Here is a 14,328-nt window from a genome sequence, read left to right as displayed (position 1 = left end):
ATCCTCTATTGCCCCTTCTTCTCCTGACATCAGTCTTTTCCAGCATCAGGGTCTTTTCCAGTGAGTTGGCTCTTCACATCAGGTGGCCAAAGTATTGGAGCTTCAGCCATCAGTCCTTCCAGTGAATATTCAAGGTTGATTTTCTTTAAATTTAGTTAAATTTATAGAATTTATATAAATTTATATAAATGCTTCATAGAGCTTTGAAAATAAGATATACTTTCATCTTTAATGTTTAGAGCTTGATGTATCTTAATTTCAACTTGTTAATCATACTGTGGCAATTTGATTTTTAACTCTTTGTTTGACTCTCATAGATTAACTCATTTGTATTCTGTTCATATAAAATAAAATATACTCACCACAGTAGTGTTTATAACTGATAGAAGTTTTGCTTTATATGGCTTGATGGGCTGTGATTTTCAGTATAAATATTCATGAGAGTCATCATAAAATTGATGAAAGTCATACCTTTCATCATAAAATTATCTTCTACTCCAAGGCTTGAATATTTAGTCTTTTCCCTCCTATTTTCAAAATATTAATATAGCTGCATCTATTTTGTTGTTGTTGTTGTTCATATTTATCATCCTTTTGTGCTTAAGCTTAGTCTTTGGCATCACTTTAAGTGTACCTTTGGAAAATATTATGTCATTGGATTTTTTAAAAAATATAACATTTTATTCTCAGTCAAAAATTGAGCCATTTCATATTTTTAAGTGTAATCATTATGCCTGATTTTGCTTCTCTCGTCTTGCTCTATGCATTTTGTTTCTAATTTTTTGGTCTTTTTCTGCACAAACATTTATGATCGTTGATATTTTCTGCGATGATTTGAAATGTAAGCATTCTTTTTTTATTCCTTCTTAAAATTTGTCAAAGATGTTCTTAAAAGAGGTAAACTATCAGATGGATTTATAGCCCACCCTTTTCTCTAGTTCTGAGTCCTTGAATTAAGGTTTACTACCTTCTGCTAGAGCGTTCACGTTCTGAGATGAGACAGCAGCTGTTTGAGGGACGACACTTGTGCCTCCTTAGTGTCTTCCAGTGGTAGCTGCAACTATGTCTTAAAGAACTTGCCTGAAAGTTTCTACCACATGGATCACACCTCTCTCTGATTTGTAGTATTGCTTCCAGTCTCTCCTTCTCCTCCCCCTATTTCGTATTTCTTATATCATTTCTAGAAGAACGTAGGAGAGGGCAGCTAGCAGCCTGAATACAAACCTTCATCTTGTCAGAAACTTGGCATGTCATATATTAAAAAGTAACTAGACCTGGATGGGACATGAAATTATGTCATATTATATACAGTTTAATAAAGGGAAGTGTTTTTGTCTGGACAGGAGAAAATCTAAGTGGACTGTGACAGTTATCTTTGGTGCCATGTCATGCAGAGTAGACTGACTGTTTTGCCTCACAGGCTAGGACTAGGACCAGGGTGAGCCAGGTCTCCTCCACACTGCTAGGAGGAGAGTCCATCTTAAGTGGGGACGAGTGTTGAACTGTTTGATTTCTAAGGTTCTTTCCAACACTGCTTTTCCTTTAATGTAAGTTTGACATTTTTTGCTATGTTGGATATAAAACAGTTTTCTTCCCCAAATTTAGCATCTATAAGAAATGAATGTAGTGTTTGTTAAAATAAGTATATCTGAGGCCAGAAGTTTTGATTTGTTTAAGTTTGGGGTAGGATCTAGTACTCTGTATTTTCTCAGGTTAATTTTAAGAATATAGCATAATCTTTAGGTAAATTAAGTTTATAAAAATGCTATTCTTTGGCATTTTATGATTTGCTTTTAGAGTGTATTTCATGTAACACATTCTTTTTTAAAATTTTTTTATATTGGAGTATAATTGATTCACAGTGTTGTGTGAAAGTCGCTCAGTCGTGTCTGAGTGGGTAGCCTTTCCCTTCTCCAGGGGATCTTCCCAACCCAGGGATCAAACCCAGGTCTCTCACATTGCAGGCATATTCTTTACCAGCTGAACCACAAGGGAGGCCCAAGAATACTGGAGTGGGTAGCCTCTCCCTTCTCCAGGGGACCTTCCCAACCCGGGAATTGAATCAGGGTCTCCTGCATTGCAGGTGGATTCTTTACCAACTGAGCTATCAGGGAAGCAATGCTGTGTGAGTTTCAGGTATACAGCAAAGTGATATATACACACACACACACAGATATATATATATATATATATATATATATATATATATATTCTTTTTCAGATTCTTTTCCCCTATAGGTTATTATAGAGTACTGAGTTCAATTACCTCTACTATGCAGTAGGTCCTTGTTGATTATCTATTGTATATATTGTAGTGTGCAACACATTCTTTGTTGATAATAATCAACATTTTGTAGTGTGCGACATATTTTTTATTGATAGTAACCATCATTATGCACAAAGCTGGTGGAGGTTATGGAATTCTAGTTGAGTCATTTTAAATTTGAAAAGATGATGCTGTTAAAGTGCTGCACTCAATATGCCAGCAAATTTGGAAAACTGAGCAGTGGCCACAGGACTAGAAAAGGTCAGTTTTCATTCCAATACCAAAGAAGGGCAATGCCAAGCAATGTTCAAACTACTTTACAATTGCACTCTTTTCACATGCTAGCAAGGTAATGCTCAAAATCCTTCAAGCTAGGCTTCAACAGCATGTGCACCAAGAACTTCCCAATGTACAAGCTGGATTTAGACAAGGCAGAGGAACCAGAGATCAAATTGCCAACATCCACTGGATCATAGAGAAAGCAAGAGAATTCCAGAAAAACATCTACTTCTGCTTCACTGCCTAAGCTAAAGACTTTAAATGTGTGGATCATAACAAGCTGTGGAAAATTCTTAAAGAGATGGGAATACCAGACCACCTTACCTGCCTCCTGAGAAACCTGTATGCAGGTAAAGAAACCACAGTTAGAACCAGATGTGGAACAACAGACTGGTTCCAAACTGGGAACAGAGTATGTCAAGGCTGTATATTGTCACCCTACTAATTTAACTTCTGTGAAGAGTACATCACGTGAAATGCTGGGCTGGATGAAGCACAAGCTGGAATTAAGATTGCAGGGAGAAATATTAATAACCTCAGATATGCAGATGACACCATCCTTTTGCAGAAAGCAAAAAGGAATGAAAGAGCCTCTTGATGAAGATGAAAGAGGAGACTGAAGAAGCTGGCTTAAAACTCAACATTCAGAAAACTAAGATCATGGCATCTGGTCCCATCACTTCATGGCAAATAGATGGGGAAACGATGGAAACAGTGAGAGACTTTATTTTGGGGGGCTCTAAAATCACTGTAGATGGTGACTGCAGCCATGAAATTAAAAGATGCTTGCTCCTTGGAAGAAAAGCTATGACAAACCTAGACAGTGTATTAAAATGTAGAGACATCATTTTGCCAACAAAGTATAGTCAAAGCTATGGTTTTTCCATTAGTCATGTATGGATATGAGAGGTGGACCATAAAGAAGCAGAATGCTGAAGAATTGATGCCTTTGAACTGTGGTATTGGAAAATACTCTTGGAGTCCCTTGGACTGCAAGGAGATCAAACCAGTCAATCCTAAAGGAAATCAACTCTGAATATTCATTGGAAGGACATGCTGAAGCTGAAGCTCCAATACTTCGGTTACCTGATGTGAAGAGCTGACTCATTTGAAAAGATCCTGATGCTGGGAAAGATTGAAGGTGGAAGGAGAAGGGGACAACAGAGGATGAGATGACTGGATGGTATCACCACCAACTCAAAGAACATGAGTTTGAGCAAACTCTGGGAGATGGTGAAGGACAGGGAATCCTGGCGTGCTGCAGTCCATGTGGTTGCAAAAAATTGTACACAACTGAGGGACTGGATAACAACAACACTTGGTGGTGTCCAACACTAAGTCATGTCCAACTCTTGTGTCCGCATGAACTGTACCCCACCAAGGTATCTGTCCATGGGATTTCGCAGGCAAGAATACTGCAGTGGGTTGCCATTTCCTTCTCCAGGGGATCTTTCTAACCCAGGGATCAAACCCTGCTTTGCAGGTTTGCTTTTTACTGAGTGAGCCACCAGAGAAGTCCTCAAACCCGCACTTTAAAATGTTGTAAATATTATTTTAACTTAATTCATTGGTTTGAGTTAAGTGTAAATGTAATTATTTTATAACATTTGCTGATACAATTAGGATTTTGTAAAGAGATGGAAAATGGTACTAAAAGTGCTAGTAATGAAGAAAACAATTGAAGTCAACAATTCTACGTAAAACTGTCAATTTGGGTACCGGCAGAAGCAGACACCAGGATGGAGTTTGAAGTAAAGATAAACGGAAGAGAAAGCAGGGAAAGACAGAGAGTCTTCAGATTGAGATAGGAGTTGACACCTGTGAAAGTTGAGAAAGGGAACGAAAAAGGATGCGGGATGGAGATCCTCAGACCGACAGAACTCTGAGGCAATCTGAGCCAGCCAGATGGTCAGCTCTGATATAATAACTGGCCGCAGAAGATGCCACTGTTGGGCAGCCATGGCCAGGCCCTTCTCCCATGGTTCTTACTTTTTTGACTGACAGCTTAGTGAGAAGAATGTGGTCTCTCCTCCAACAGGGTTGCAGATCTGAAATGCTGTAGCTGGTACTGTCAGCCACCTGGCCTCTTAGCTACAGTCACTCTCTTAGAGGGAAGCTGAGCAGGACACGTTCATGGCTGCTTTAAATCCAGGCCGTATTTTTCCCAATACTGGGGGTGTGTGTATGCTTACCTGAAGGCATAATTTGACATCATCTGTACTGATGTCTTATGACTTGTGTTTGCTTGACTCTGTTTTTATTGCTGTGTCTCAGCTTCCATCTCATCCTGTTTTTTCATGTATCAAGTGTACAATATGAGTGATGCTATTCATGTATAATTTTATTTAAATTGATATAAAAATAAAATACTGCTTGTGAGGATGTGATAGTAAAAAATGCTCTGTAAAGATGTGGGTGTTTAAAAACTCAAGAGTCTTTCATGTTATTCCTCTAGTCTGGCGGCAAGAAGAACTCACACGCATTAACCAGTTTTTCACTGGAGCTGAAAGGAAAGCTGCTTTGTGTGAACTTCTGGAAAAAGAGACGCAGATAATTGCTTCCATTGGGAGACATAAATACATCACTTACACAGAGAACCAGGAAGCAGAGATACAAAGTTTTTTGGATAAGGTTAGTGAAGTAACATTATTTAAATATGAATGTGTCCTGAGTTTAAAAATATAGACAAATGAAGTAAAGAAGACAATTACATTGTAAGAATTCTCATGAGTTTTGTTTAGTATTTTTGGTGACATAATTTTTGAAATTTTGTATAGTTTTGAAATTATTGAAATTTTGTATAATTTTTCTTCTTTTCTTATACAGCTTTAGATTTTCACTGCAGCCTAGAATAATGATTGATAAGTAACATGAAATTAACATGTTGTTAACAAAAGAGCTTTGGCCGTGAAGGAGAACATGGAGACACCATCCTTGTGACTCTGTTCATTTAGACTTAGGCTGCCCACAGAAATTAGGTGAATTGCACACGCCACTGAAATGTAGACTATAGCAGTCATCTCTGACTGTATGGATCCATGGTGCCCATAGTAAGCAACCTGGGCAAAGAGCTGTGGATTAGTGTTTCTGCTTTTGCTTATCAGGTCATTGACTGAAAATTTCTAACCAAAAGGATATGTGATTATTGAAAACCATGAAAACATACAATTAAGGGAAAAACTAAAGTAATTACCCTTTTGTGGTAAAACTGCCTGTTTGATATTGGATAGCCTGTTTCCATAGTGACCAATTTCCTTTTATAAACTTGATCTCTCCAAACAATTAAAAGCCTGTCCAGCCACAAGAAGAAAAGGGATGGAGTTCTTTAAAATATTTGCTGGTAATGATTCTAATAGTTATGTGATTCTTGTTATTTGAGAGCATTTATTTTTAAAAACCATAATTTTTGATATTATAAATGCCTCCTACTCATCTTGTATGCTCTCTTCTTTGATCTCAGTTTTTCTTGTGGCTTTAACTCCTACCTGCATCCTGGAGCTCCCTACAGTTTCAGGCCAGAACTCTCTTCAGTTAAGTTCAGTTCAGTCGCTCAGTCGTGTCCGACTCTTTGAGACCCTATGAATCGCAGCACACCAGGCCTCCCTGTCCATCACCAACTCCCGGAGTTCACTTAGACTCAAGTCCATCGAGTCAGTGATGCCATCCAGCCATCTCATCCTCTGGCATCCCCTTCTCCTCCTGCCCCCAATCCCTCCCAGCATCAGGGTCTTTTCCAATGAGTCAACTCTTCCCTTGAGGTAGCCAAAGTATTGGAGTTTCAGCTTTAGTATCAGTTCTTCCAATGAACACCCAGGACTGATCTCCTTTAGGATGGATTGGTTGGATCTCCTTGCAGTCCAGTGAACTCTCAAGAGTCTTCTCCAACACCACAGTTCCAAAACATCAATTCTTCGGCGCTCAGCTTTCTTCACAGTCGAACTCTCACATCCATACATGACCACTGAAAAAACCATACCCTTGACTAGATGGACCTTTGTTGGCAAAGTAATGTCTCTGCTTTTGAATATGCTATCTAGGTTGGTCATAACTTTCATTCCAAGGAGTAAGCATCCTTTTTAGGAGCTTGCAAATCATGTACTGAATTGCCTACTCTCTTGCTCCTTGGATGTCCCATAGTACAACTCAAGCTGACATGTCAAACCCTACTTCATCTCGTCTTACCATTCCTTGTCCCCTCACCTCCAAACTGAGGCTCCTATTCTGTAGCACTCACATAGTTTATCTCCATGAATGTTTCATCATGCACTTAAGTTGCTTCAGGCAGAAACCTGGGCATTATTCTTGATGTCCTACTTAGCCACCATCCTCTCTGTTCTATTAGTTTAATCATTGCCTCAGTTCTTTACTTCTTCCTTACAAACTGCCTACCACTGCCTACAGGGAGGTGGCTCTGCCATGACACATTGAGGACCTTGCATGTCTTCAAATAGGCCAAATAGACTTGAACCACAGCTAACATGAGTCTTAGTGGAATGCCTTGTGCTCCTGCTGGAACTCGAGAGGGTGGGAAGCTTCTGAGATGTTATGGAGCACCTAGGCTTTCCTGCTTCCCTCTCTCTCCCTAGGAGGCTGTCATGAGAAGGTCTCACCTTGGCTGTGAGAGCTGGACACTGATTTAATTGGATCTGGGTTTCCTTCCCATCTGGATTCCTTTATGTCCCCAAATGAGGCTTTCAACCTCTAGGTTCACTTCTTAATTCCCTCCCCCATCCTCCATATTGCTGCCATAGGGACCTCATCCCACACAGCTCCTCCGCTGCCCTCCCGGAACAAGGACTTTTATAGTCCATTCTTGGCACACTTGACCCATCCCATCATCCCTGCTCACGCACCACAGCCAGACTGTTCCAGTTACACTCAGTTGCACATTCACGGAAAAACCACATGCTCTCGGTGCTTTTGCTTCTTCTGTGGGCTCTGCATGTAGCATCCTTTCCTTCCTTCCTCAGTAACCAGCTACTCACCCTTCAAAACAAGCTCAGATACCCCTTCTTCCAAAAAGGACTACTGACCCTCCTCCCTTAGCCTGTACTGTATACCTCCATGGGCTTCCCCGGTGGCGCTAGTGGTGACAAATCCATCTGCCAAGGCAGCAGACATAAGAGACGCATGTTCCAGCCTGGGGTTGGGAAGATGCGCTGGGGAAGGAAATCACAACCCACTCCAGTATTCTTGCCTGGAGAATCCCATGGACAGAGGAGCCTGGCAGGCTACAGTCCATAGAGTTGCAAAGAGTCAGGTATGACTGAAGTGACTTAGCACACTTGCATGCATGTACCTTCATAAGACTTCATTTCACTTCTGTCTTAGTGCATAGTGGTCAGTTTTATCATCAGGATTATGTCTGAATCCTCCTGGATCTGAGCTTCTTAAGGCAAGAGCTATCTTTTATCTCCATATCCTCATATCCTTGCTCAGTGTTCATCAGAGTATCAATAAGTGCTTGTGGAGGAAGGTAGGGAGGGAAAATAAGGAACAGAAATGATCCTTTTGTAATTTTATATTTCAGATACTATAAGAAAATACACAATGTAGATGCTATCGTTTCAAATGCTTAAATATCTTCATTCTAGAAACGATGAATCCTGTTGTATGGAAGCCATAATATTCACACTTCTGCTGAGTCATATTTTGAACTAAGCGTAATTCCTTTTAGCATGTTGCTTTTGTTGAAACCAACTTCATCACTGGGCACTGTGTTCCTTATGTATCTGATTGTTAACTGTAAGAAGACAGCATGAAACCAGGGCTCAAGAAGGAGCTGGAGGCCTCTGAAGTGCCAGTGGACTGGGAAGAGGGTGACACTTACCTGCCTTGTTTAAGACTGACCCTTGTGCAGGATTTCCTGCTTGTGCTTTATCTGCTGCTTTGTTTCCTTTCAGTTCAGTTCAGTTCAGTCACTCACTCATGTCCGACTCTTTGTGACCCCATGAATCACAGCACACCAGGCCTCCCTGTCCATCACCAACTCCTGGAGTTTACTCAAACTCATGTTCATCAAGTTGGTGATGCCATCCAGCCATCTCATCCTCTGGCATCCCCTTCTCCTCCTGCCCCCAATCCCTCCCAGCATCAGGGTCTTTTCCAATGAGTCAACTCTTCACATGAGGTGGCCAAAGTATTGGAGTTTCAGCTTTAGCATTAGTCCTTCCAATGAACACCCAGGACTGATCTCCTTTAGGATGGACTGATTGGACCTCCTTGCAGTCCAAGGAACTCCCAAGAGTCTTCTCCAACACCACAGTTCAAAAGCATCAGTTCTTCGGCGCTCAGCCTTCTTCACAGTCCAACTCTCACATCCATACATGACCACTGGAAAAACCATAGCCTTGACTAGACGAAGCTTTGTTGGCAAAGTAATGTCTCTGCTTTTTAATATGCTATCTAGGTTGGTCATAACTTTCCTTCCAAGCAGTAAGCGTCTTAATTTCATGGCTGCACTCACCATCTGCAGTGATTTTGGAGCCCCCCAAAATAAAGTCTGACACTGTTTCCCCATCTGTTTCCCATGAAGTGATGGGACCAGATGCCATGATCTTCGTTTTCTGAATGTTGAGCTTTAAGCCAGCTTTTTCACTCTCCTCTTTCACTTTCATCAAGAGGCTTTTTAGTTCCTCTTCACTTTCTGCCATAAGGGTGGTGTCATCTGCATATCTGAGGTTATTGATATTTCTCCCGGCAATCTTGATTCCAGCTTGTGCTTCCTCCAACCCAGGATTTCTCATGAAGTACTCTGCATAGAAGTTAAATAAGCAGGGTGACAATATACAGCCTTGATGTACTCCTTTTCCTATTTGGAATCAGTCTGTTGTTCCATGTCCAGTTCTACCTGTTGCTTCCTGACCTGCATATAGGTTTCTCAAGAGGCAGGTCAGGTGGTGTGGTATTCCCATTTCTTGAAGAATTTTCCACAGTTTATTGTGATCCACACAGTCAAAGGCTTTGGCATAGTCAATAAAGCAGAAATAGATGTTTTTCTGGAACTCTCTTGCTTTTTCAGTGATCCAGCAAATGTTGGCAATTTGATCTCTGGTTCCTCTGCCTTTTCTAAAACCAGCTTGAACATCAGGAAGTTCACGGTTCACATATTGCTGAAGCCTGGCTTGGAGAATTTTGAGCATGTCTTTACTGGCGTGTGAGATGAGTGCAATTGTACGGTAGTTTGAGCATTCTTTGGCATTGCCTTTCTTTGGGATTGGAATGAAAACTGACCTTTTCCAGTCCTGTGGCCACTGCTGAGTTTTCCAAATTTGCTGGCATATTGTGTGCAGCACTTTGACAGCATCATCTTTCAGGATTTGAAATAGCTCAACTGGAATTCCATCACCTCCACTAGCTTTGTTCGTAGTGATGCTTTCTAAGGCCCACTTGGCTTCACATTCCAGGATGTCTGGCTGTAGGTGAGTGATCACACCATTGTGATTATCTGAGTCATGAAGATCTTATTTGTACAGTTCTTCTGTGTACTCTTGCCACCTCTTCTTAGTATAGTCTGCTTCTGTTAGGTCCATAGCATTTCTGTCCTTTATTGAGCCCATCTTTGCATGAAATGTTCCCTTGGTAGCTCTAATTTTCTTGAAGAGATCTCTAGTCTTTCCCATTCTGTTGTTTTCCTCTATTTCTTTGCATTGATTGCTGAGGAAGGCTTTCTTATCTCTTGTTGCTATTCTTTGGAACTCTGCATTCAAATGGGAATATCTTTCCTTTTCTCCTTTGCTTTTCCTTCTCTTCTTTTCACAGCTATTTGTAAGGCCTCCTCAGATAGCCATTTTGCTTTTTTGCATTTCTTTTCCATGGGGATGGTCTTAATCTCTGTCTCCTGTACAATGTCACAAACCTCTGTCCATAGTTCATCAGGCACTCTGTCTATCAGATCTAGTCCCTTAAATCTATTTCTCACTTCCACTGTATTATCATAAGGGATTTGATTTAGGTCATACCTGAATGGTCTAGTGGTTTTCCCTACTTTCTTCAATTTAAGTCTGAATTTGGCAACAAGGAGTTCATGATCTGAGCTTCTGGAGCCAGTTGATGATGGTTACCCTGTTGTCAAGTATAGCTAAGAAATTCTTTAAATTTCTCCAAAAAAGATGAGATGGGGACATTTTGTTCATGAGAATTCCTGTGAAGAAGATGTTATTTTGTTGTCGTTTTTTTTTTTTTTTTTGGTTTGGTAAATATGTTGATTAGTTTAAGTGTAACATCTGAGACCCTCAATGATCCTGAGTATAGGAAGAATTGCTAGATAATTGTGCCAGAAACATGGAGGTCTTTGAGTGTTGCTGGAGAGATAGGAAGGGGAGAACACAGTTAGAAGTCAGTGGGGCACAGTGTGGCTTCTGTAATTTCATTAATTATATCACTAACAGAAGTATTTAGTGCAAGAGGATTCTTTTTTTTTTTAATGTAAGAGGAAAAGGAACAAGAGAAATGACTAGGCCTTAACATCCAGACTGCTTCAGGGCAACACACAAAGGTGCAAGATCAGAAGATTGCAAAAGGGATGAAAAAGTTGGCCACAAGAACCTGTAGAAATCACGAAAAAGGTTTTTTGTGGATTGGAGGTTTTAGAATTGGGGTCCTGAACCTATGGTTACCCCAGCTGATAAACCACTTAATCTCACCAATCTCCAGGCTAAGATTCAGAAGAAATGGACGTTTTAGCTGATATAAGAGAATTTTGCCTCAGTTTTGACCAAAATGTTACACAGGGCAAGAAGAACACAACCATGGACTGGAACAACTACACTTGAAGTCAATCCTCATTCGATGAGATAATATAATTCATCCACTCTCTAAAAATATTGACTAATGGTGGCTTTTGGCCTGCTTTTAACCTCCTATAGTAAATTGTGAAATCTTTGTTATTCTAACACAAAATTAATTTAAATTACCTTTTTGTATATGGTGCCATAATGAACATCGTAGAAAACAGTTAAGGTAGATTTTATAGTTAGTCCTTTGTTATAAATTCTTTTTTTTGTTATAAATTCTAATACCAGTTCTCTTCCTTTTCATGCCTGTCTCTTCCCACCTGACCCTACTCATGCCTGGCAATGTCTCTAATAAGTATTCAGGAGGAGTCAGCACTGATTTCATAAAATTTGAAGTAACTTATTCTATAGGTGTTTTTGATTGCTAAGAAAAAAATAGCTTGAATTAATCCTTAAGACTAGACCATTTTGAAATGTGAATACTAACAACCAGGGCCATGATGTGGATTTTAAGATCCACATTTAGTGCCATAACATATGGATATATAAAGAGAATATTTACTTTCCTATAAGTTGGAAATAACTTTGGAAAATAAAATATCATGGTTTGGTTGTAGTTTAATTTCAATGTGTCTAAGTGTTATATAGTATATTGAATTAATAGTTATATTTTGTCAAGGACACAGAATTTCTCTTGAGTAATGAATGATTGTTGTTTTGAATTAGTCCAATAAAAGCACTGAACTAATCAGTTATTAGGGGTTCTATACTAAGCCTATATTCTCCATAAAAGGGTTAATCTATTTAGCCCTTTAAGATTTTTGAAGCATTATTTAAACAGTCTAATTTTATCCTATCAAACATGACAGCCACAGGTTGTCAAATGTTAAAAACTCACAAATTGACAGAGGTGAAGAAATTCAGATCAAGAAATTTTAAAGAAAAATCATCAACTAGTTTCTAATATATCTTGGGTGCTGCTTATCCAAACTGTGTAAAGAGACAATTTGAATTTGAATTTCTGCAAGAGGTTTTCCCTGGGGTCAAGGCCATTTATTTCTTTGAATCTCTTTGATTCACATACCATGTCTCACAATCACAAGCTAAAAAGCTGCAGTCTGTGTTAGCTGTGTCATTTAGTTTTGTTTTTCTCCTTTCTCAGGTGGCCAGCAGCTAATGGGATGGAAAAATGCAACCCGCTCTTGCCTCTCTCTCAGCACCACAGTACACAGGGGTGTCCACTGTGGATGAACAAAATCCCTTGGCTGTGTAAAAGCAAAGTTGATCACTACCCAGTAGCTCTGGGGGTTAGTGTTATTCTTAATGTGTGCCCTGAGGGACTAGAGTATTAATTTAGGGAAAAGTAAAGGCCTCCTCTCATAGTGTAGCCATTTCTTCTCTTTGGTGGAAGCTTGCTGCTCTCAGGGTTTTTGTTATCTCACCACCTGCCCGTCCTCAAAGTGTGTCTTCCTGCTGTTCTTCCGTTTCTCTCCTCCAGAATCTATGCTGTCTCATCTGTTGGCACCTAAATGGAATTTATTATGTTCTTGTTTTCTGAAGCAATTTAAGAACATGACTATTGTACATCTGTTATTACAGCCACAGCATTCAAAGGAAGAAAAAAATAGAAAAGAGAAGTAAGCAAAGTTGACATTTTCCTGCATCAGAGTAATAAAAAAAAAATACCTTAAAGACTGAAATCAAAAAAGCTTAGACTTGAAGACCACGTTATCCGTGTTGACAGTAATATATCCAAGTAGCAAAACAACTTTGCCAAACAGATTTTTTTTTTTTTTAATATCTTTTCAGTGTTGACACTAGGGAACTCAAACTCTGAATCTAGGACTCTTTGATTGTATCACTCAGTTTACTTTTAATCTGGCTAATTCTTAGTTATTCTTCAGTATTATCTTAGATATTATTTTCTTTTCACCAGTTAAGTGCTTCATATCAACTTGAAGTTACCTGTTTACCTGCATCAGAAGCATAATCAACTTTTATTTCAATTATTTTAAAATTTTTCTATGCCCTTAGACTGGAGTTCATGAAATTGGAATTTATCTACTTGCTACCTAGTACATGGAACAATATACAGTAAACACAGTAAATATTTCTTGAATGAATGAGTGAATATTGTAGGCCCTGTGAAATACATACAACTACATAAGAAATTTATTTCTTATAGTCTGTAAGGAGAAATAGAATTAGCAAGCAAAATAATTATAGAACTATTTGGACCCAAATTGCATTTCCTGGAGTTATTGAAATATAGATACTGCATATTCTGTGTGTGTGTTTGTGTGTTTGTTTTTAACGAATACAATAGAACTTTGGGTAGTAGTGATTTCAGTGGTTTCATACCACCATGGTTAAGAATCTTTACAAAAAAGTTAGGATTTAAGTTAAAAATTGAAGGGTAGAAAGGATTTGATGTTGAATATATTTGGAAAAAATACAAGGTATTACTATATTGTAGTATCTTAAATGGGACCAAAAACTTGGAGGAAAGGTAGAATTAAACCAACACCACAGCTTAGAAGAACCACAATAGAGTAGATGAACTAAGCATTTCATTAAAAGGTTATTGTACTTGGATTATTACAAATGAAATAACTTATCAGCCTGCAGAGCTGAAGGTATTGTTCACATTTCTGGAAGAAAAGAAAAGAAATTACATTTAATAGCATTTCCCTGAGGAAAACTCTGCAGATTAAGGTTTTAGACTTTAGAAGATTGCTATATGAAATGTAGCCTAAGATCGCTTATTCCTTAGAAGTTTCAAAAAGAGCTTTGCAATAAATATTACATTTCAATAACACTCTGAGATCTACCCCAAACAAGAGTATATCCATGAAAACAATATATTTTAAAATTTCCAAGTGATAATAATTAAATCATAAAATATTTTTATTGAGCTATTTCTCTCTTATAATCTTAATAAATCTTATTAATTCTATCAGTCTGCTAATTAACTTTACACTATTTAATATTATATTTATGCTCCAAAAATAGAAATTAATCAGAGAGCTGCAGCTTTTCATTTGCTAG

At 38.8% G+C, this 14,328-nt stretch overlaps 1 protein-coding gene across 1 annotated transcript in view; it reads left to right on the top strand.

The window, feature by feature from the left end:
- The window catches only part of IQUB (IQ motif and ubiquitin domain containing), an 83,871-nt gene that overhangs the window by 48,696 nt on the left and 20,847 nt on the right, over nt 1-14,328 (top strand). The window contains exon 8 of the mRNA XM_055590812.1: nt 5,001-5,176. Coding sequence (XP_055446787.1) covers nt 5,001-5,176 — 176 coding nt within the window. The remainder of the gene's footprint in view (nt 1-5,000; nt 5,177-14,328) is intronic.

This window comes from Bubalus kerabau, chromosome 8, assembly GCF_029407905.1.
Source record: "Bubalus kerabau isolate K-KA32 ecotype Philippines breed swamp buffalo chromosome 8, PCC_UOA_SB_1v2, whole genome shotgun sequence".
In the NCBI taxonomy this organism is placed as follows: Eukaryota; Metazoa; Chordata; class Mammalia; order Artiodactyla; family Bovidae; genus Bubalus; species Bubalus kerabau.
This window is presented reverse-complemented; position numbering and strand designations above follow the sequence as displayed.